Genomic DNA, 23,583 nt, shown 5'->3' with positions numbered 1-23,583 from the left:
TACCAGTAGCTGGCCTAACCAGTACATGACTAGTTTATACTGTACCTAGTGGTTTTGGCTGAGAGGCTCCAATACCAGCTCCTGTACTGTACTGTTTGCCAACGCCACCGCCCGCTTGTCCTCGTGACCCTCGCCGTACTGTAGGAGTGCAAATATCATGCATGACAAGGCTGACTTATCTCAACAATATACGTACAAGGCTGGACGGTAGAAGTTCTTTTCACTTCTATCGCTTCGATCTTGATCATACTAGCCGACTTTTCCACACCTCTACAGTCAATTTCCCTTTCCAATGCTGTAATTTGTTGCCGAAAGTCATATTTTACCATACTGGATGTACAGTAGTATTGGATCTTGCATCATACCCTGACAGTTCAGAACTTTTACAGTACAGTACAGTCTACAGTACTGTACTATGTACTGTAGACTGTACTGTACAATGTACAGTGTACAGTACTGTACAATGTACAGTGTACAGTACTGTACATCAGCCAAGCTAAATCAGTCTACTGTACTCCACTAACGCGGCCAACTGTAAGGCTTAGCTACTGACAGTATCATATCGTCCAGTAAGCAATATCAATGTTATACTGTGTAACTTCTACTCAATTTCCCTTTCCAATGCTGCAATTTGTTGCCGAAAGTCATATTTTGCTATACTGTACTGTACTGAATGTAGTATTGGATCTTGCATTATACTGTACTGTAACAGTTCAGAACTTTACAGTACGTACAGTACAGTACAGTCTACAGTACCGTACTATGTACTGTACTGTACATCAGCCAAGCTAACTCAGTCTACAGTACAGTACAGTACTCGACTAACGCGGCCAACTTAGGGCTTAGCTACTGACAGTATCATATCGTCTACAGTACAGTACAGTACTGTACTGTACAGTGTACAGTGTACAGTGTTCATAAGCCAAGCTGACTCAGTCTACTCGACTAACGCGGCCAATCTAGGGCTTAGCTACTGACAGTATCATATCGTCCAGTAAGCAATATCAATGTTATACTGTGTAACCTCTACTCAATTTCCCTTTCCAATGCTGTAATTTGTTGCCGAAAGTCATATTTTACTATACTGAATGTAGTATTGGATCTTGCATTATACTGTAACAGTTCAGAACTTTTACAGTACAGTACAGTCTACAGTACCGTACTATGTACTGTACACTGTACATCAGCCAAGCTAACTCAGTCTACTCGACTAACGCGGCCAATCTAAGGCTTCGCTATTGACAGTATCATATCGTTCAGTAAGAAATATCAATGTTATACTGTGTAATACAGTACAACCACCGCTACAGTACAGTATTACGTCATGACACGTTATTGTTAACGGTTAGTTTCCTGTTCAAAGTTTTCCTAGATAGCTTAATTTACCCCCGTCGCTGTGCTAACGTTTAAACACTTTTAAAAGTACTATCTAAAATGATAATGTAGCAATCGCTTCCGTGTTTGGTATTCTTGCATGAACTGTAATATAGGCTGTAACTAGTGTTCGCTTCCCACTTGATTCTGGCTTGAATTGAATGTTAGACTCTGTCATCATTGAGTACTAATGCTAAGAAAACGATGTTCAGTACTCTATTGACTGGAGTATATACGAATAATGAGGACTAAACCGATATCCCCGGCACCAAGAATGCTACAGATCAATTACTCTTTGCTAACGACCCTTGCATCAATAGTCATCCATTACGAATAGATACACTAAAATGTCATATGCTTTACCGTAAAAACCGAATAGTCGATTGTTAACGCGTAATATTAGCTACAAATTAAATTAAATGAATTCATGAATTCAATGAAATCATTCACATTTCAAGGCCTATTGCGCATAGCCAGAAATGCCAAACTTTATTTCAGATATACAACACAAAATAATCATTGCTATCTCATTCATTAAACAACTATTCTACTCTGTATCATAGAGATCAAAGAAAATCTACTCTTACAGCGTTCTCCTTGGGCTCGCTAAGTAGAGATAAATTTTACTAAATAACAGTTGTTATTTTTTGCATTTACACATACATATACAGTATATATGTACTAACTGTAAATAAAGACATTTTGTCATCCAAATACGTAATTGAAAATCTGACTTAAAATAAATTAGATTGAAGACATACTACTGTAAATAACTTGCATTAATAAAATAATAAATTCAGCTAAGTTGATACCATTTCAATTTCAGCAACTGTGATAGATGGGCCTACTCCACCAATAGCCATATAATCTCCCATAATATCGATTGTTTGTATTGGCCTTCTGTCGTTATCTATATTTCCTAGCAACTGTTACATTCATATACGAATAATAGCAGGTTAGAACAGGCTGTGCAATCATTACTTGCATTATTATTAACCTTGGCAAAGTTAAAGGTTATAAGGTATAAAATTCTACGAGCATAACGTAGTTGCTACTAGAAGCCAGGCTATACAGTATAATATACCGCCTAGTCAGTTATACAGATATGCATAATCATGCGTACAGTTCGAACGTTGGCTGACGCAGAGTAAGCGATTATACTAGTACTGTAAGTCTCACATATTGTAAAACTGAACTAAGGAAATATCGATGCAAATATCATACCTCGCCTTTATTAATATCTACAAGTCTGACATCGCAAGTTCCACTTCCACCAGCCACAACGCATTGTTTGGTTAAATATTTTGCACAGTATAAATAATCGGTTTTCAACTCTCCTTTAGTACCAAACGGGACGGTATCGATCATCTCTCCGCTTGTTAAGTCATAGATCTAGAAGAGTCAATAGGAAATCATTGTCAGTTTCGATATATCCAAACTGTTGAATCACACTATTATTATCCACTCTAATTCAAGTCAAGAAGGCTAAAATATGTTGCATAGAGTGAAGATCTTGTAATTTACTAAGCCTTCCATTATAAATAAGCTAAATTTTACACCTGTAGAGAATTGGTTGCTACCCAAGATGCAGTTAAAACATAGTTATCAATTAAATCAATGCCTTGCCCACAAATGTAAGGACCATTAATAGTTCGTACAGCCCGATTGCCAACTCGGATATCCCATACTTTTAGAAATTTATCCCACCCTCCTGAAACCAAGACGTTATTATTTTCTGGGTGAAATTTAAGCGCGAATATTCGTCTACCGTGGCCAACTTCATCTGACGGCCTAGGAAAAATAATCCAGATTACATTGAAATAATATTATTCATTCAATAAGTATATAATTTAAAATAAATTTGGCAAGCCTTTTAAATCGCTTGAATGATTAATTATCGACATACGTAGATAAACCCTCTGATAAATCCTTGCCATGGCAGGTAACAAAACATTCGTGTGTACTAAAATCGTAAACTCGTATATCGGTATCCTAGAGTAAAAGCCATAATAGTTATTCATCACATAGTTGAAGATTGATGCATAAAACTCTCTCAAGTACATATAATAAGATTCAAACTGGTTCTATTTTCTTCTTGTCTGCTTATATTTAAAATTTAGCAATTTAAGACATGGTAATCCATTTTTTGCGTAACATTGGTTGTACAGGTGCAAGATAAACGTCATGAATACCATATTTACAAACAAGAATAGTGAAGTCGTAGGCTATAAAAGATAACATGGCCTATAGGTTATACCGTACCCCACTTATGCATACAGTTAATCCGATATTTTTACCATTAAAAGAGATGTTATCGAGTTATATAAAAACTGTCAAACTGTGAGTACCTTTCCTGCTGTAGCATAAATACCACCGCTGGTGTTAATATCTACAGCATTAATAACATTCTTTTCTTCACAAAAACTATATACACATTCACATGTATCTACGTTCCAAAGGCAAATGTATCCGTCTGATCCTAGAAAATTGTAAGAATTATACGTTCAATTGATTTATTTTCGTACAATCCTATAAATTTAATCTTAAACTAATTTGGAGCTGTACTACAGAAATTAATGGGAATAAAAAAAATTAATCAAGTAAACATGCATTTATATTTTCCTATATTGAAGATTTAAATGATTTCTAAGTTGGGATTTGGAAACAAGTATAAGAATAAATGATGGCTCGATAATAAATTCTGTTATCTTTATAATTTGTATATTTTATAGAATTACCAACAGCCAAGACAAGATTGGTATTCTTGGGATTTGCTCGTAAGCTAGTAATTGGCAGATTCGATCTTAGATCACGCTTTAATGTTGCTAAAGGCTTCAGGTTATTGGTTGCATGAATCTAAATAAAGTAACGGCAGTAATATTTCAATACATCAATTTAAAATAGCCTATAATAAATAGAAAGTAGTCAGTAGCTACATTCTCCTAATGGCCATTTATTACATTTAAAATTTAATCTGTAGATAACCTCAATAGTTCCCTTTCCAGTAGCCGACATAAGTATCGACCCATCGGATGAAAACATGGTACTAAAGATACCATGGCAGTTAGGTACGACTGTACGTTGAATATCTTTAATTTGAACTGATCTAAAGGGAGAAATCCGGAAATGACATAGATTATAATTCTATTTGGCAGTATTATATACAAACTAAGATTACAATCAGTGTAGACTTTAGTAAATTACTCGCTAAAGAATGACCATACTAAAAATATTAATTTAATGAAACAAAAAAATAAAAGCTGTGCTAGAAAAGTTCAAATAGGAAATAGACGAAAGAAGATTAGCCAGAATAATGACTAAGACTATGTATACGGCATGCTTATGTCGTACGTCTAGTTTAGTACCATGGTGAAACTTATAATTATTTATTGCTCGTAACTATTTGAAACGTCTATCCTTTAGCTTATCTTTTTTCTATTTGCAATATTATAGTAAGAAGATAAAAGGCCTATAATTTGTCGGTACCATATTTATTGATACTGCAATGAAAGGTACGCTTATTAACTTGAATCGTTAATTGGATAAACAAATCAATATCCTTGGACTTACCCTAAAATTTTACCAGCCTCTAATGCACTTGCCAATCTTCTTTTGGCCATAATAATATGTATTAATTACGGAGGCAAAATTAATTTTGGGATCTTGAATGAAAGAAATTTAAAATTTGTACTTTCTGTTAGGTAGGTAGCTCTTGTATTCGTTACAATTTACCAAGGTTGCAATTCACTGGTGACAAGATGTAAAAAATTGTTCTTGATAGAGTAATCGAATTGGTTATGTTATTGGTAGGCAATAATAGACGTTAACTCTTCAATTTCAATATTCGTGTACTTTCCAATGATAGTTTAAATATAAAATCGTTTAAGATTAAGAAGACTATGTTTAAAATATCAATTGTAGCATCAAGCTTTCAACAATTTTCCTAATAGCGATTAATGATTCCTGTCTGTAATATATCAACTTTCTACGTATGCTCAACTGAACCTTTCGTCATATCCTATTGAAAAATGAAGTATCTTGACTATAAAGTGAAAGCTAATTTATAATCTTTATCAAGCGAAAGTATCAAGGCTAATAACTGCAATGAAACGAGCAAATGATCTGAAAAGCATCGTAATAGGAATATTCCTTCCAATTCATCAAGGACAATAATGATACTATCCAATCCAATCAAACCTGATTACCTTGGCTCAATTTACCTTAAGTAAGATGTTGGGTTATTGAGTGAAAATCAAATTTCTTCCCTTGCGCTATTAATTAATAGCCAGAAAGAATGATTGACTAAAATAAATGATTAGTCATACCAACGATTAATCATGCCCACTCACCGGAGCAATTACTCAAAGTGATTGTGCGTGATGACAATAAATACTATCGCTGCACGATAGATGTGTCTAACCACCGGTATAACCCGTGAATGGAGAGCGATACATCAATGTTTTATCCTTAGACCATTGGCTCTATCAACACACGTCATGTAATTAATTGTTGGTGCTGTATGCAAATCAATATAAATCTATTGTTTAATTCTCTGCCTTACTCCTATAAGGGAGCCGTAGATGGTAGACAATATAGCGGGTTGCCATACACAGCAAGATTTCTGTATGGCAATATTACTTGTGAACAATTGTTTCTTCTCACCAATTGATTGATCGATGAAGATGATTTTAAACTACACAGTAAGATTTTAGTATGGCAATATCACTTGTGAACAAGACTGTTTCTTCTCGCCAATTGATTGATCGATGAAGATGATTTTAAACTACACAGCAAGATTTCGGTAAGGCAATATCACTTGTGAACAAGACTGTTTCTTCTCACCAAATTGATTGATCGATGAAGATGATTTTAAACTACTTCTATGCCATTTATGGAATCTTGCAGATTTTAATAGAATTAGGATTGAAAAATGTCCTGATCGAGATTGAGATTGTCAACAAAATGAGGTTACTGTGCTATCTACAGAATGATTATTTTGATGCAATAAACAACTTAAAACTACTCTCTTCTAAATTTCAATGCTGCAGGTATGAAATAGAAGGCTGCCAATGTTATCTGAAGTAAAAAGCATCTTTGTAATGATTAATGTACCATAAATCTTGGCATCTAGATAATGACGAGTTCTATAGGGTTGGGTTAAGTTTTACTGCATAGTATAACTTTCTTAAAAATAGACTTGACTTACGCTTAGGTAGAATAAAAATTAAGGCGATGTAATTTACTCATTTTGGAATCTGGATGTTATAGATCAGTGATATGATATTATTGAATATTAGATGTAATTTTTATCTTTAGGATATTGATATTGTTATGCTACTGTGGCCATTGTTATTATTATAAGGGGTAAAAGCGATTTACAGACAGTGGACAGTGTTTTTTTTGTTAATGTATGAAACGTTCTATTAATTCTTTAACATTTTACCTAGTAATAAAATTTTCTTATATTTAAGTACCAAAATCCGGTAAAGTTTTTTGATATCATAACATGATTTATTGCACAAAGATTTCATTTGTTATGCGATATAGACTTTAGGCTGTTGTTTGTATCTATTTGTCGTCTAGCTTTTAACGGAAATAAAATTAACGCAAAAGTATTTATTGTCCCATTATATAAATAATAGCAACAGAAAAATCTTGTTAAGGTATTGGTTGTTGTAATTAAAGTAACTGTACTGAACTTTGTAGGTGCATGGATACAAATGTAATATACAGAATCTAAAGTTATTTTATTATTACTGTAGTTTGCTATAATTTATTCACGCGACAAACCTTCTCTATCTGAATGATTTTTGCAGGCTTTCATCGTTACTTACAATACACCTCTTCACCACTAATTACTGCAGTATAACTATTGTTATTGAGTTTTACCTATTAGTCACTCCATTTTGAATCCTATAGTAATGTGAGAGCATTAAAAACTATTATCTTCATCCGTCATAATTAGTTAATTAACAAATCACGAACAATAGATAATCTAATTCTGAAAAGTGACTTGATGGGTAATGCATCCATTAACTAGGAGATTTTGTCACAATGATAAGCTATTAGGAAGTAAAAAAGAGATCATTTTAGATATTACTACGGCTATTCAGTGACTAATTTCTACGTCGTGGTTGAATTTTGCAAATAATGACGCAATTTTGATATTATTACACTATTGAATGACTAAACTCAATGTAGTGGTTACATTTTTATAGACAAATAGTGGTATGATTTTGGATATTGTTCTAGATAGTGGTTGATATTTACAAACAAATGGTGACATAATAATTAATTATTATAGCCGATAGTCATTCAATACTTTCGTAGTAATGAATAACTAATCCTCAACCGATGACTTTATTAGTTATTCGTATAATTATGCATATGTGAATATCAATCAATTAACAAATTATTACTGGTATGCTGATGGCTGACGGAACTAACAAAAACAAATAGTAGTTTTACTAGCAATTACTCGTGTTGCAGTAGCTGTGATAGAATTACTACGTGTTATAAATTCCTGGAGATAAATATGATACTATACTTTATTAACTGTTATTACCAATCATCATTACCAGCTTTGATAGATCAGTACTATAATGATGAGTAACGTAACCGAATTACAAGTAGAATCAGGATTTCACAACTATAGCCAGCAATCATAAGGTACTTATTTATTATAGTATTTTAGAATTAAAAAGCGACTGCATTGAGTGATGATAGTCTATAATTTTCCTAGCACTAGCTGTTTTCGCTAACCATAGACTTTCAACCGTTAGCAATCACCATAATCAAATTACTGCTTTGTAAATAGTAGTGCATTAATTCCGCTATCGGTAAGAATACTAGCGTTAATAATTCTAGCTTTTAACTATTGCGTATCTTCCTTTTGGTGATTACCGAATTGACAGTTGTAGCAAAACAAACCAAGACTATTACAAGCAAATTATCATTAATCATTATTAGCAATTGTCAGAATTCAGTGCAAATGGATACCTAGCTATAAATACTGGTGATAATCTTTCGAAATTTATTGCTAATTAATCGCAGCCACTAATAATAACCTGTAATTACGGAAGCATATTGCACTTGAAATACGCGTATAAGTTACGGGACGATAACTGACGATTCCATCGGCTAAAAAGTCATAACAAATTGTTAGTCATAAGTCAGTATCTGCAAGTAACTGACTACAAGCGGTGCCAAGGTTGATGATAAATTTTATTTACTTAGAAAAAAGCAAATTTAATTTTGGTAGTTATCAAGTTATTTGGATTTAGGACTAGCGAATATCTGAATTGCTATTGTATTTGGATCACTGATAATTTTATTGGTTATCAATCATCGAAGGTTACTAATCTAACAAATGATAATTTACGGTAGATATATTTTTAATTGACATTTACATCGTCCAAGATCATGACAAAAATTTTCAGGTTTCGTATTATTTTTATTTATTCGCCGCCAAGTACAGTCTTTCTGAAAATTAATATGTCAAAAATTTTATTTTAGATTTTACGGAATCTACATAGTATTCAGGAAGTATAACAAGGGATCAGTATATTATTTCTGAATACAACACTGCAGGAATTATATTAAATAGAGCTATTACTTACATGTCATAGCTATTCATTAAGTTTACCTTGAACCTAGCTTTGAACGCGTTGAATTGATCTGTTCGAATACTGTCTTCTAGGTGTCAGATACATCGACTGATTATTATTATACTGTTGCTAACTGTAGGCATATAAATAAAATTTAATTGTTTTTAATTTTGAAGGCAGTAAATAATTTATTCATCGTTATTAATGTCTTGATTTTATCTGATTTAATAAATTTGCTAAGCTTAACTCAAGGAGAATTCTATATAATCTTAGTTAGCTTTCAATATGTGTACATATGCGAATATAGGTATAAAGCGATCTAATAGCATAGATCAATATCAGAATAGCGTGTGTCACACCACATATTATACTTTTATTTACTTTTATTAGTTACTTTAATGCACCCGATACCATCGATTCAAATATATGAATAGATTTCTATGTCATCGTCAACTCTGGAGATTCTTCAAGAGTTAATAAAAATTTGCTTTAAAATGTAAGAATATCATAGAAGTTTTATCTTTAAGTTAATCATTTATTTTTACCGATTCCCTAAGCATTGTAACTCTATACTATATTACTGTCAAAATTACAAGAAGTGTACCTAGATAATTTACACTTTTAGTAAACGTAGGGTATACTTTGAAGATTAGTTCATTTCAGTAGCTGATATCACTGTTTATGTTGCAAGGGTTGTAATTAATATCGGTCGTTATGCTACTTAAAATTAGTCAATTATAGTATTATATCGTAATCTACTTCAATTAACTAGAGCGTTTTTCCTAAAATTTATTAGTATTAGACAAATTAAAATTTATTGTTATATACGGTATGTCAGCGTAAATAAAACGTATAGATACACAGAAGAAAAAGGGTTGGATGGGTTTCATTCTTTTTTGCTATAAATAACTTTTCTAGGTGTAAACTATTTGTTATAGTGCAAACTTCCTTTCGTCTTGATATTGTATTATATATTGTTTACTGACCTATATAACCTTTATTTCGTAAACTAACAGTGATAGTTTATTTAATCGCAACCCACCGCGTATAGATGTGTCAAAGGTTCGGTTCGAAATCAATTCATATCGGTAAATAAAATATAATAAATAGCAGTGACACTAACACAGCATTATTGCAACGTAGGAGTTTCTAAAAAGATAAATGTAAATAAAAATATTTCACATACCGGCTACATTAAATGCAAAATGAAAAATAAATTAAAGTCGAGAAATTGATAAATACTCGATAGTTCAGAAATAAAAGAGATATAAGTTGATAAGAATATCTCAAAATACATCTTGAGTTATATGTAAACCTTTAAAGATTATTACAAAATATTTCAAGTATAGAATTGATAATTGAGATTAGAATGTCTGACCCAGAACAGGATTGAAAAGTAAATTGTATCTAAGTAGGAATATATAGATGAAACTCGTTCTGATGCCGTTTGTAATAAGAATTTACTAGAATGTAATTTTTTAAGATTCTTCTTACCGTCAGACTGATAGCATTATAGACTGCATGTAATAATTTATGGTTTTAAAATTCTTTAAATTGCATCGAAACCAGTATGTAGAACCAGACACAATAAACTACTCTTTACTTCCTTATTTTATTTCAAAGTATGCATTAGTCTTGCATTTAGCTTTAGTGTCAATCAACCTCTATTAATATCTGTATTAATATTGGTAGAGCAAAAAAGCTTTAACCTATTACAGGATATCCTAGATTTAGATCTATTAAAGATGAAATGCAATATTATTCAGTGAGATTAAATAATTAACAGTTGCTGCAATGTTTGTGCTAAAATTTAGTAAAAACCATTCAGGTTCTTTATTAAATCTATTAACATATATTATTTATCATATTCAGCTGATAATTTATAAAATAAAACATAATATATCTTTCCCATAATTACATTATTGTAATGAGTTTGCGAATATTAATATTTTAAATTAAGAAGTAAATAATGTAAAATTAGTGCCAAAATTGTCTGTACAGAAGAACAAATGTAATTAAAATATTAGTAAATATGCCCTTCACAGCTGGGATTATTGCAAATTTTAATTAATATGCCAAGAGTAATAAAATAAAGCCAATCAGCTTATGGAAAATTGACAGATAATACCATTACGGCATGATAAAGTTCGAGGATATTTTTCTCAATGGAGTGGTAATACGGCATATTTATTGTCTTAGATGATGTAGTGAATGAAACATTTTTATAAAATTTGTTACAGCTACAACTGGCTATTCAATTACATAATAATTTGAATAGTATCTATTAAATTTAAGGACTTCAGCTGGTTTCTTTTCACAGCTTTCGATTCTATTACATAATTAATTTCAAAGAGCATGTTATTATCTTAAGGAATTAAATTTATTAGTGTTATTATCATGGTTATGATAATATGCATGTTTTAAAATCCCTCCAACAAAACTTAAACGCCGATATTTCGCACCTAAAGGTAACAGCTTTAATTTATTACAATTCAAGAATGAGTACTGCTAATGCTAAAAAGTTTATCATGGCCTTAATAAACTATGCTTGTATAGCTACTAACTTTAATACCATTCACGATAATGTAACATTATATCTGATAATGAATAATTTAAAATCTAATCTTTTAATTCTCGCAATTGATTGGTTTTAAGAGATCGATTATAAGTATACTCCAGTTTAAATACAATGCTATTGGATAACGATGGACCATATTCATTTGATTTTATATCGTAGATAAGATTTTCCTGCTTCATCATGGTTATATTCTGTCTATTTTAATATTAAATGACATAACTTAAATTTTAATTAATCCGTTACCATAGTGTTGATGATAAGTTGATTTCGAAATACTTCTTTATAGTTTATAAGTTATCCTTCTGATTGCTATCATTATTTATGAAACAGAATACTCGATAATTGAACATATCGAAAGCCAGTGCCGTTAGTCTCTGAAAAGTTGAATGCTTTTTCGCTGATAGACCAGATAGTGGTGATAATTCTATATTCTCTTCTACTTCGTTATACTATTCCTGCTTAAGAAATTGAAGTTACAGATGAGTGTCATTTCAAAGTATTCGTAAGTTGATCAAAGAGGCAGTTTAGCTTTTTGTTACTGTATTTATTCTTTGTTTATGAAAAATTCCTACTTCTATAATTTGAGAAGTAATACTGTAAATAAAAAAAAAGCGTGAAGATAGCGGTTGTTATTTCATGCGGTGTTTTAAGTATAAGGAGCGATAGTATTTATTTGTTTCTTGGCAAACCTTTCTTGGTTAAATGAAATTAATCAACACAACTGGAATGGAAATGAGGAATATTTCAGCTCATCCTTGCATCTACTCAGGATTATCTCCAAATTGTAATAATTCCTCAAATATTGTGTCTCCAAAGGTTAATGTTACCGAGATGTTGCTGTGGTGCACCGTAGGTGTGACAATAATTATAACCAATTCTGCGTATTTAATTGTTGTAGGATTGAAAGAACGGTATAAAAAAAATTCTACAGTAATTGTAAATAGTACATGCTTTGTATCAATATTATATAGCATGATGTATATATTGCCTCGTCGAGCTAACCCCTTTTGGTATCAAGTTCCAATTTTATGCAGGATATTATCACCTCTTGGTCAAGCTTTTGCAGTCATTATTTGTATTCATTTATGCTTGATCAGTTTAGATCGTTACTTCTCGATATTAAATCCTTTTTCATATAAGAAATATGTTACGAAAAAAAGGGTTATCATTCTTATTTCTATAATTTGGATTGCATCGTCAGCCGTATGTATTGTGCCTGTGGTACTGATATTTAAGAGAATTTCTACAGCGGCTTTATATGCTAAGTGTCAAGAATATGATGGTCCTCAGGAAGAGAAAGTGTACGTTTTTATCCTATTTTTGGCCTTGTTTTCTCTGCCATTAATAGTCTCATTGCTTACTTATTGCCACCTTACGCTGATTATTCAATTTCATACTAAGGGAGTATTTATTAATCGAAATGGTGATATTATGAAACAAAAGCAATCATGGCGTCGGAAAAAAGCTTACAGGCAATTCAGTATTTTGCTTATTACATTTGTAATCTTCTTCTTGCCTTATATCACAGTCTATCTTGTCATTAAACAACTTGGACATGACCGTATTAGCACTTTTATGCATTATATGTTATTAATAACACGTTATATAGCGTTTTTCTATCCTGCTATCATACCGCTACTTTACGCCTATTTCACTGCTGATAGTAAAAAGAAACTACAGGAATTATCGAAACGTGCTACGCGTTTGCCAAAACGTATTAATGATGCTAGTGATGATCGTATTAGGCGATGTAGCGTTCGTGAGAGATATATTTAAGTGTACTATTGCGGCATGGAAACTGACCTGCTGGCTAATTAATTTAAAACACATATCAATTTCGTGTATAAACTTATTGATGGAAGTGTAACTTGCGTACTATCACAAGTGCTTTATACTATGCATGGTTGACAGTTTCTTAAATATTGCCATCAAATTTAAATTAATCGAGATATTGTGTACGACCCAATCTACTGTATTGGCTTCGTTTACAGTGTGCTATATGGTACAATGTGTACTACATGATATGTTGAAGGTGTTAAAAATGTAAAACATTACTGTATTTGTGTTATTAAAATTAAATTAATTGTACGCCTAGCTCGTATACAGTACTGTATATTACTGTATATAATGTGTATACTGGTATGCGAACAGTTCTTTTCGAGGTTTAGCATGTTATGAAGTTAATGTTTATAACAATATCCTCCTGTCTATCTAAGAATAGCCATTAATCCAGTATCGTCAGATTGTTGTTATGGATTATCATAATGTACGTACTCGTATGCGAACAGTTCTATTCGAGGTTTAGCATATTATGAAGTTGATGTTTACAACGATATCCTCGTGTCTATCTATCTAAGAAAAGCGATTAATACATTATCGTCAGATTGTTGTTATGGATTATTGTATTAAATGGAGTTGCCGATAATGGTTCTGTGAGTCATTTATATTTGGTACGGATTGCAATTTATAAGTGCGCTCAATCGTAAGTTATCTTTATGCTGAATCTAGTCAATAAGATCAAATCTCAATTCACGGACTTCATATTGGATAATTACCGTATGGTTTAATTTGTCAATTTTTAAAGACGAAAAATGAATAATTTAATACTGTATTGTCAAAGTGTGAGTACTATTAAATATTCAATATAATCCAAGGATTGGACTAGGTTTATCTCGGCAGAATCTGATTGATTCTGTTGAGGCTAAAACTAGAGCGCTTTTCGATGCTGGCTCGTCTATTCGTTGTCTGCCGTCGAAAAACAGTAGGTGACTACGAATCGACAATAACTTCAAGGAGATAATAAAAAGTTTGAAGTTTGAACACTCCTTAACAGGGTCCTTAATTTGGCATTTTTTGATATGCCCGACCAAGGATTCTGCTCCTTAATGGCCTCCATATTATGAGTGTCGATCATAGTTACTAGGCCCAAACATTTCCTTGTTCTACATGCAAAAATACCGCTGAAATTGTACTGAGCTAGCTCTACGTAGTCTGCAGTCTGGTCTGTACGGTCTGAGATGTGTCTGCACCGGTACTGTGTATTGCACATTTGCAATTGAGCAGCCTGTTACAGTGTATAGTGTACATTGGACAGGATATAGCCGACTTATGTTGCATTGTTTTGACCGGAAACGTCTTCAATGTTAAGGCTTCTAAATACATACTGTATTCGGTATAGTATAAAAGCAAGGAATCTGTTTCAAATAAATTTAATTCTAAGAAGTTGAATTGACGAGAACTTGATAAACTGCTGCTACTAATATTACCAAAATTTCAACAGCCTCGATGAATTACAGATTTACAGTATGTCAAGGAGTTTCAAATTATACCATTGGCATCAGTAGCGTTCCATGCTTTTATTTTAAAGCGTTAATATGTAACTCCTACTATATCCGGTCTAGTTCTAACACTACCGTATGAACCAAACTTAGTATAGAATAATTAGTTAAAGAGCACAATTAAAGTGTTAACAGCACAAAATTTCTTGCAAAAACCAAATTGAAAACAAGAAGATACTGAGGGTCTCTACTACAGTACAGTATTGAATGAATGAAAAAGTCAGCTGATCCGGTCTGGCCCGATCCGATCCGGTCCTGGTCTTCTTCTACAGTATTGTGTACAGTACTTTCCACTGGAAAGTACTGTAGTCAGTGTTTCAAGTTTTAATGAATGAAAATACGCCACGTAACCAAAGTCAAGCTTACGGTACTGTACTGTGTATAGTGGGTAAGTGAAATACTGTACAGTACACTATGATGCAACACTGGAAACAGGCAATTGACACCATTCACGCGAGACTATAAATAGTGAAAGCATTGGAAACGTTACCAAATTCATCTTGTTATTATCAAGTGGCGAAAGTGGACTCCTCCAAACTTTAAGCACCGAGTAAGTAGCTACTGACTGCATCCTGCAATTTATTTCCCACCTGTTAATATTACATAGTGATCTTACAGTTGGATTGGTTAAAGCCTGGTACTGTTCGCCCAGAAGTGTCGTAACTGTTCGACATTGTACTGCATTGATTGAAAATTCGCTGTTATTAATTAAGAGCAAAGTATAGCCGGCAAATTCATATCTAAACTAAAGTAGTATACCGTTAACTTCTATATTGTGCATTCTCTAACCTGTGGCTGGTATCGATTGATCCATTATATTTGCATAGAGGTAGTTGGCTTCGTCTTATCCGTGGGAAAATGGTCAAAATACTTCAAAATCCCAACACTGTTATGCGTTGGTTACTGCTATCTTTTTACGCACTTTTAATAGGCTCCTTATCTTGCCATGGGAACGACCAACATGGTAATCAAGCCATAGCTATAGTGGACTCTGAAGTTGAAAATAAGGATTCTACTGCAACTAGTCATGATAAACTGAACCAAATCGATTATGACGACCTGAATGTTTTTCAACCAACTTCTGAATGGCAAACTGTGTATGAAGGTCAAGCTATCCCTGCTGGCCTACATGTTAGAATGAATTTAGCGACAGGCAAGAAAGAGGCAAAACTGATGGAAGATGGTACCAACAAAGAAAAGGAGAAAACAACTGGGCCAAATTTTCAAAATGGCATTCCATACACGAAGAAAGAGCTAAAACAACTCTTACAAAATATGCCAAAGGACAATAAGGCGGGGGAGGTAAAGGCTTTTGATAAAAAAGATAATTCCCTACAATTGGATGACATGTACAATGTAGCTTAGGCGTAGATAATTCATTTTGAATCAAATTGAAGATATGGCTTTTGATTATTTTATTACATGTATTGATACAAATATGAACATTAATTTCTACTATAGACATTTGTAATCAGTGATGAAGATAGAGAAAGAGTAAAAACAAGCTACAAATCTATCGAAGAGATTAAAGATGATCTAGGCAAATTACATGCAAACATTAAAACCGATGCTCAGGTTTTACAGTCTAATATTGACACCCTCAAAGATAAAAGTACAAGTAAGGATGACCGAATGACCGCTTTAGAAAGTATTGAATATCTGGTTCATCAGATTGACAATGCTAAAGATTTTCATACCATGAAGGGATATCAGTTAATTCTCCATGATTTGAATGGTACTGATGTAAATATAAAGAGCATTGCTTTTCAAATTATTGGAGCTGCTGTTCAAAGGTATTTCATATGAACTAATAATTCATTAGTATTCAAATTTGTATATACGAACACAAACTGTACCTTAACATTTAACATAATATTTCATCTATTGTGTCTAAAAATTGTCAAACCCTTGCTCTAGTCATTCAAAAGCTAAAAAGAAAATTGACGCTAGATAGTAGTTATAGGACTGTTGATGCAAATTGAAAATTTTAAATAAAATTAAATTTCTCATATATTTCTCATTTCATACAGTAACCTTGATGTGCAAAGAATTATGCTGGATCTTGGAATTTTACCAATTATTTTTAACGGCATAGATGCAAAGGAGGAATTCATTATACGCCGCAGATCGCTTTATGCTTTATCATCCCTTTTGAGAAATTTTCCTCCTGCACAGATGGAATTTCTACGTCGGGGTGGGATGACAGTGTTAACCAAAATATTTTTGGAGGGTGGCACTGAGGTTCTCCGAATAAAAGCACTTGCTCTCATATCTGATCTCTTAAAAGAGAATGTAAGTTGTCTACAGGATGAGATTTCATGATTTGTACTGCGTCTATTTATATCTTTGTTTGTTTTAATTATTTTTTACGTATTACTATAGCATACTAACTATCAAGCTGAAGATAACATCTCAATAACTGGAAGGTGAAGCTAAATTTAGTATAGGATCTAATGATTATGTCATTGGCATCTACTTAGCATAATTTTTATTATCTTACTGTTCTAATTGCAGAATACTCGACGAATTAATTGAGCGCAAGTGGTGTAAATTTATGCCAATATTGCTGCAAACTACAGATTATGACGCAACGGAGAGAGTATTAGTTGCTATGAATACAGTAGTAGCGTATTGTAAAGAAGAATTTGACAAAGACAATGTATCTACAAAATTGAAAAACTCTGTAGAGAAGTGGAAAAAATTGATAGCGGAAGACGATGATAATTCCTTTTATTCAGAATTGATCGATTTATCAGTAAGATTGCAAAATAAGTTGTCAATATCTTAAGTGCGAGGAATGATAAATGACATACCCGTAAAAAGATTGCTATTCATATATTTTATTTTATTTTAATGCAAAACGTTCAAATGCACTTATTATGATAATAATTGAGAATTTCCAGTCCAAAAATTATCGCCAATTATGTCTACATGCTCTACAACTACATCTTTTCTCTTGCGGACAACGTTCTTATACTCAGCATCTTCAGAATTGCTACTTTTGCATTCCTTTAATATATTTTCTTCAATCTAAGATGTTATGCAAATTGTTAGTAACGATATTAAGGTTGCAAATTTGTTGCATTCGGTTAACTGTAAATCTTGTAATATAATTTGATACATCATGTTAAACTCTGTAATACGGATCTGACGATACGTAATAGTATAAAATACAGGACAATGAATGTAGCTCGTAAGAAAATTGTATTGATAGTATATTTAGTGTTTTATGATTTACAGATAAAGAATGCCATAGATAGTTGTAATGTATAGTCCTGAATCATATTAACTGACCTCCTTCCATAATAAAATTGACCCCTTCCTAAATATTGCAGGTTCTTTATCGTAGTTGATCTGAAATTGGCTAAATAATAGTTCATTTTTATCGCCGGAATCCGTTCCCTAAATATTTTTAAGCAGGATAAATTTATAAATCCGTTTCGTTCGTTGTTGACTGTAGAGTAAATACTGTATTGCGTACACATAGTTTTTTCTCAGCATCAGGTAATGAATATTGTCCTTGTTGTACAAGAGCCCAAAAGGAAGTATTATACAAATTGTTAATATGGCCTAAAGGATGAGAGGTTGAAATTGATTAAGATGGTATTAATGTTTAAGGATTGATATGGACGACTAAGAAAAACTAACAATCTGCCTGTCTCCAACTTAAGTAATCTCGAAGATTTTTATCGGAAGGATACAATACCACTCGTCCATCAAAAGTTGGAGGATATTGCAAAATGTCGTTAAAATAATTCTTCCAATAAAAGACGTAGGATGATGAGAATAGAGACGTAACATTTGTCATTAATTTGCTAAAATGATGGAAAGCAATAGAAAGTAAGCAAGAATTGGGCACTAATGTTGAAGGATATGTGAGTGGTAAAGTGGCAGGAACATAATTTACGTTTCACTTTACGATATCTAGTAATAGCAGGGCGCGATTCTAATTACTGAGTGCAAGTAACAATTTCAATAGACTGGTGATGCATAATAATAATAATAATAACAATAAATAATTATTGTATTATGGCTATTGCAATACTGTACATCGTATTATTTTGGGGGATATCGATTAAGCTAATTCCCATTTAGATATGGCATATTGTTGATTCACTGATGCGACAAATTAAATGATGCATAACAGTTACAGACGCAATGTAGACTTTGCAATTTATTTTGGAGTTACCTTGCTCGGCGACCAAATAAGTTACAACTTTTCTTGAAAATGAAGCTATTAAATGAATCAAGGTTTACGAGTATATCATTCGTTAATACGTAGAGTCATATTTGTACATAACGGATTGAATCATGCCTTTAACCTAAACTCATCACTTTGGCCATAACCCAAGATAATATCGGGGAATTCTTTCATGACCGCTTTTCCACAGTGATTCATTAAATTGAGAGCTCGATCATCATTGGGTTTCTTAAATCGGTGTTGGGAGGAGAACCTGGGTCAGAATCAAGATAACAGAGCCTTTTAGTGTGTCCTGTATATGTAGTAGCAAGCCTAAGCTCGTACTTGTCAGTCGAGTAGCATCGATTTCAGACCTACTTGTGAAAGCATCTTCCATCAAGACGTACAACTATCCAGCAATTTCGCAAGCATTGATCAGCTTGTTCGAATAGCTTGACGTATTCATATCTGCTCTTGGCCATGATATCCTAATAATACAGTAGGGCGATTTAGAAGTACTGTACAGTACAAGGCTACCATTCAGTAATAGATATTGTTACTATACTGTAGCTACAACTTGGCTACAAGTATCATTTTTCGGGTAAAGTCAGCTATTATGCTTTCGAGATTTACTGCTACCATTAACTTTCAATTTAGAATTTAGTTTATTAATTCATGGCCACTGCAGAAACGGCTATACTGTCTACAGGAGAACCTAAAAATAATACAGTATACTATACTCTGAGTATACAGTACAGTAGGGGTAAATGTATGGAGCCGCTTTACCTTTGTGCAAGTACAGTACAGTAGACCATACGAGTATTGTATAGCAAAGGTTGTTTGATCATTGCTTGCCCCCTCTCAACTGAGATGTTGACTATTACACACCGATAATTTCTATCATTAAATATTTAAAAATTTTGTCAATTTACGCACTTTTAGTACTGGTGCAAGACGAATTTACGCAACGTCCAACAGATATTCTAAATTCGGCCGTTTTGACGGACTAGAATACGCGCCACCTAGGTGCGGTATACAGTACAGTAGTGTACTCTACATTATGAATGAAGAAGCACCGGGTGTATTTCAACACATGGACTACAGACGACTGCAGTCACCGTTTTATTTTCTTTTCCGATTTTTGAGTCAAAATAAAGATCAGCATTATTACTATCTGTTCTACCATGTTTTATACTTACAGGCACTGTTCAGTTTAGTAAATGTGTTTGTAAGGTTCATTATTGACAATAAATGTCCTCACATTCCAATAAGCTCCTTCTTAAAGTGAGTAGGAGATTAGGAGTACATTCAACACCATTGGGGGGGGGTTGACCACAGGGATTGACATTGTACTGTACCATCGTACAGTACAGTACACTACCTTACACTGTAAACTACAGTACTTCACATTGTATGGTACTGTACTGGTACTGCACTGTGTGATCGTTGTACAGTACTGTACTGTACTGTACTGACGACATCAACTGCGCCGGCGCCTTCACCTTTCAGAAAAGGAAGTTTTCCTTCTTAACGGCTTATTCTACCACTCAATTTTTCAATCAGTTTGCTACGCCAACCCAATATTATTCCATAGAGTAACCAAGAAATTAGCAAGTTTCATGTGATTATGATTACACAATTTTTATCCAAGCTTATCATGTAAGTTGGACTAGGATTAGTCAACTAGTTCGTTGTTGATATTATATTTTATAAATGTCCTTTGAGAGTCATTTTTTTCTTGAACGGTTGTCGTCGTCAAATATGATGTCATGCGCTAGTAGACAGATATACTATAAGCTGTCACAGTACTTTCCAACGCTCTATAGTCAGTGACTAGGAAATGCTTCTTTAGTGTCGAAAACAGTACTGTCGACCTATTGTCTAAACTCTTGATTTGGCCTTGAAGACGTAAACAAAAATGAAGTTAGTTGGAAAGGCAATTTTCTCAATTTCTTTTTCTCGACAATTTTCATCAGTCTTATAGCTGGTGTTCTCTATCCAGCTTACCGCTCGTTTAAAGCTGTCAAGACACGTAATCCACGTGAATATGTAAGTCAAGCTAATTGATAGTACAATGATCAGCGTACTGTATTAACGTTAGTCTTGTCATGTTATACATAGGTAAAATGGATGATGTACTGGATTAGTTTCGCATTTTACACTGTGGCTGAAACGATAGCTGATCTTTTAATTGGCTGGTAATTTGGTTGTAGGCTTATAGCTGTTACTATTTACTGTTGATAGTCTATTAAAGAAATTTTTATATTCTTGTCCATTCTTGAATTCAGGTGGTTTCCGTTATACCAAGAAGCCAAAATTCTCTTTTTCTTATGGCTGCTATTACCGGCAACAAATGTAAGCGTTCCATGACGACTGGTATTCTTACGATAGGCTCAACTTGGAATCGTAATCAAGAATACAGTTGGGCGTACATCTTCCATTCAATATAATTTATTTCTTCTATTGTATAGGGTACGAGCATATTATATAGGAAGTTCATTCACCCTAATTTGATGGCCCATGAAGAGGTTTGTTCGCCTCATAATCCTTAAATAGGACTCTTTATGAGATCATAAATACTGTACTTAGCTGTAAGACAATAATGAACATTTCATGATGTTCTACGTCCAACAGTATAATGGTAATAGCAGCCAGTACTACGAAATAGAGTAATTGCCACTTCATAAACACGTTACCTGTTAAGATAAAACTTAAATTCAATCGTAGCTTATATAAGCAGACTACATGCAAGTGAATTGCACTACATTTATTTTGATAGATTTTGTGTGGCAATAAACAGTTTATGAGTAGATGGCCCGCTTACGTTGATAACCTTATTGAATTTCAATTTTCAGGAGATAGATGAACTCATCAAACAATACAAAGACAAGATATATAGTTCAATACTTGATGTTAGTAGAAACGGTGTGACTATGGCTGCTAGAACACTTGTTCAAAGTATTCTCAATGTAAGCTACTGGCACATTTTTATCAAAACAACTTTTTCAATGAATACGTATGGACTGCGATGCTTGTACTGTAATGTATTAAGGATATCTTTTTCCTTTTTTCGTATGCAACGCTTTGTAACGCTTAGAATGGACAAAATATTGTTGCAGCGCGCAACGTTCAGCAGTTGCCACCACCAAGTACAAATGTTGATAATAATGCATCGGCCAATGTAACGTCCTCAAATCAAGATAAACAAGGTATTAACAAACATATATTAAAGTTGTTATTCCTATCATTAATAGTATAAAATATGAGCAATGGTTTATGCATTCATGTATGATAGCATAATATATTCAGCGAAATAATTTTATACAATACACTAGGTCAGCCAGAGATCAAACAAGAAATAGTTACTCGAGATAATGTTGATCATGTTGTCCGTGAAGTTTACCAAACTCAGGATAATGTTGATCATGTTGTCCGTGAAGTTTACCAAACTCAGGGGTATGATGCTAGTAAACGATTAGAATCAGATAATGGCCAATTATCGCAATTAGATGGAGAGCAGAGAGCACTGTTACAAGATGCATTTAGAAATGTTGATAATAGAGGATACGATGATTCCGATGCCAGTCTAGAAATATCCTCGCAAGATATTTCAACTAGTCGAAGTCAGTTAGACTTAAGCTACAATCTACAATCTGATGTTTCTTCGAATACGAGCGTAGGAAGCCAGGTAGATATTGATTCACCATAGTTAAATGTTAAATGATTAAGGTACTGTATAGAGTATGACTTACAGTGCTGTATTTTAGCTATAGTAGCAGATATATACCGTAATAGTTTCTATTTTTTGTAGTATGGTATTGTCACCCGAAGCCAATCTAGACAGAGACAACTTGTTACTGCAACAGCTGATGAAGGAAGATTAAAGCGGCAGGACATTAATACTATCTCTGAATATATGCCACAATTTGACGAAGAATTTAGCTCTAAGTTACAAGATTACCTGAAATATTGAAATATTCATAGTTTTCTAGCAAACAGTGGTAAGTTGTACTATACAAACAAACATTTACCGTAGCAAACTAATGCTGATTTATTGATTGATTAATCATTGAAAACATGGGCTGTGTCACAGCAAATACAATGTACAGCTGTACAATAGGAAAAATCGTAGTAAGATAAGTAAACCTTGTTTTGGACGAAAATTTGGGAATTGCTTGCATAATGCTAAATTTATGTGCAGATAACTTTTTAAAAATTAATTATATTAAATGTTACGATATCATTGTAATGGTATAATTTTAGACTTGACAACTTTTTTGTACATTAGTTATAGGAACATGTTTACTCTGGTACGGTCATATACAATCCTTTCTTGTTACACTTTTACGCTCGCAATCATGCTATTTAACTCATGTACCGAAAAAAATTACGTTTGTACTATAAATCTATCATCAATACCTGATTTATGTTAGATTCTAATGTATTAATCCTTATGTAGAATATCATACTATGATATTAATTATAATTATTAATAGAAAAATGCAA

At 33.0% G+C, this 23,583-nt stretch overlaps 5 protein-coding genes across 5 annotated transcripts; 3 read left to right on the top strand and 2 right to left on the bottom strand.

The window, feature by feature from the left end:
- Positions 1-2,174: 2,174 nt before the first annotated feature.
- On the bottom strand, positions 2,175-4,994 carry TRIADDRAFT_61502 (uncharacterized protein; the record flags this gene model as incomplete). Its single annotated transcript, XM_002117400.1, has 8 exons — positions 2,175-2,300; positions 2,599-2,766; positions 2,934-3,165; positions 3,281-3,366; positions 3,723-3,853; positions 4,113-4,230; positions 4,360-4,480; positions 4,945-4,994. The coding sequence occupies 8 exons, from the start codon at positions 4,992-4,994 to the stop codon at positions 2,175-2,177; spliced, it is 1,032 nt and encodes a 343-aa protein (XP_002117436.1).
- A 7,291-nt stretch (positions 4,995-12,285) lies between these two features.
- Positions 12,286-13,335, top strand: TRIADDRAFT_61501 (uncharacterized protein; the record flags this gene model as incomplete). Its single annotated transcript, XM_002117455.1, has 2 exons — positions 12,286-12,412; positions 12,458-13,335. 2 exons carry the CDS (start codon positions 12,286-12,288, stop codon positions 13,333-13,335), a joined length of 1,005 nt encoding a protein of 334 aa, XP_002117491.1.
- Positions 13,336-15,755: 2,420 nt separating this feature from the next.
- Positions 15,756-17,685, top strand: TRIADDRAFT_61500 (uncharacterized protein; the record flags this gene model as incomplete). The annotated part of the gene is made up of 5 exons (XM_002117454.1): positions 15,756-16,199; positions 16,359-16,690; positions 16,928-17,189; positions 17,280-17,323; positions 17,412-17,685. The coding sequence occupies 5 exons, from the start codon at positions 15,756-15,758 to the stop codon at positions 17,683-17,685; spliced, it is 1,356 nt and encodes a 451-aa protein (XP_002117490.1).
- An 89-nt stretch (positions 17,686-17,774) lies between these two features.
- On the bottom strand, positions 17,775-19,559 carry TRIADDRAFT_32525 (uncharacterized protein; the record flags this gene model as incomplete). Its single annotated transcript, XM_002117399.1, has 7 exons — positions 17,775-17,867; positions 18,192-18,299; positions 18,379-18,467; positions 18,546-18,712; positions 19,087-19,131; positions 19,220-19,351; positions 19,456-19,559. 7 exons carry the CDS (start codon positions 19,557-19,559, stop codon positions 17,775-17,777), a joined length of 738 nt encoding a protein of 245 aa, XP_002117435.1.
- Positions 19,560-21,048: 1,489 nt separating this feature from the next.
- Positions 21,049-22,049, top strand: TRIADDRAFT_8060 (uncharacterized protein; the record flags this gene model as incomplete). Its single annotated transcript, XM_002117453.1, has 5 exons — positions 21,049-21,126; positions 21,199-21,275; positions 21,366-21,432; positions 21,549-21,605; positions 21,933-22,049. Coding segments are annotated over 5 exons (396 nt in total), but the record flags the coding sequence as incomplete, so codon positions are not given.
- Positions 22,050-23,583: the final 1,534 nt, after the last annotated feature.

This window comes from Trichoplax adhaerens, genomic scaffold, assembly GCF_000150275.1.
Source record: "Trichoplax adhaerens TRIADscaffold_24 genomic scaffold, whole genome shotgun sequence".
In the NCBI taxonomy this organism is placed as follows: Eukaryota; Metazoa; Placozoa; class Uniplacotomia; order Trichoplacea; family Trichoplacidae; genus Trichoplax; species Trichoplax adhaerens.
Note: the sequence above shows the minus strand (reverse complement) of the source record. Positions and strands in the feature narration are given on the sequence as shown.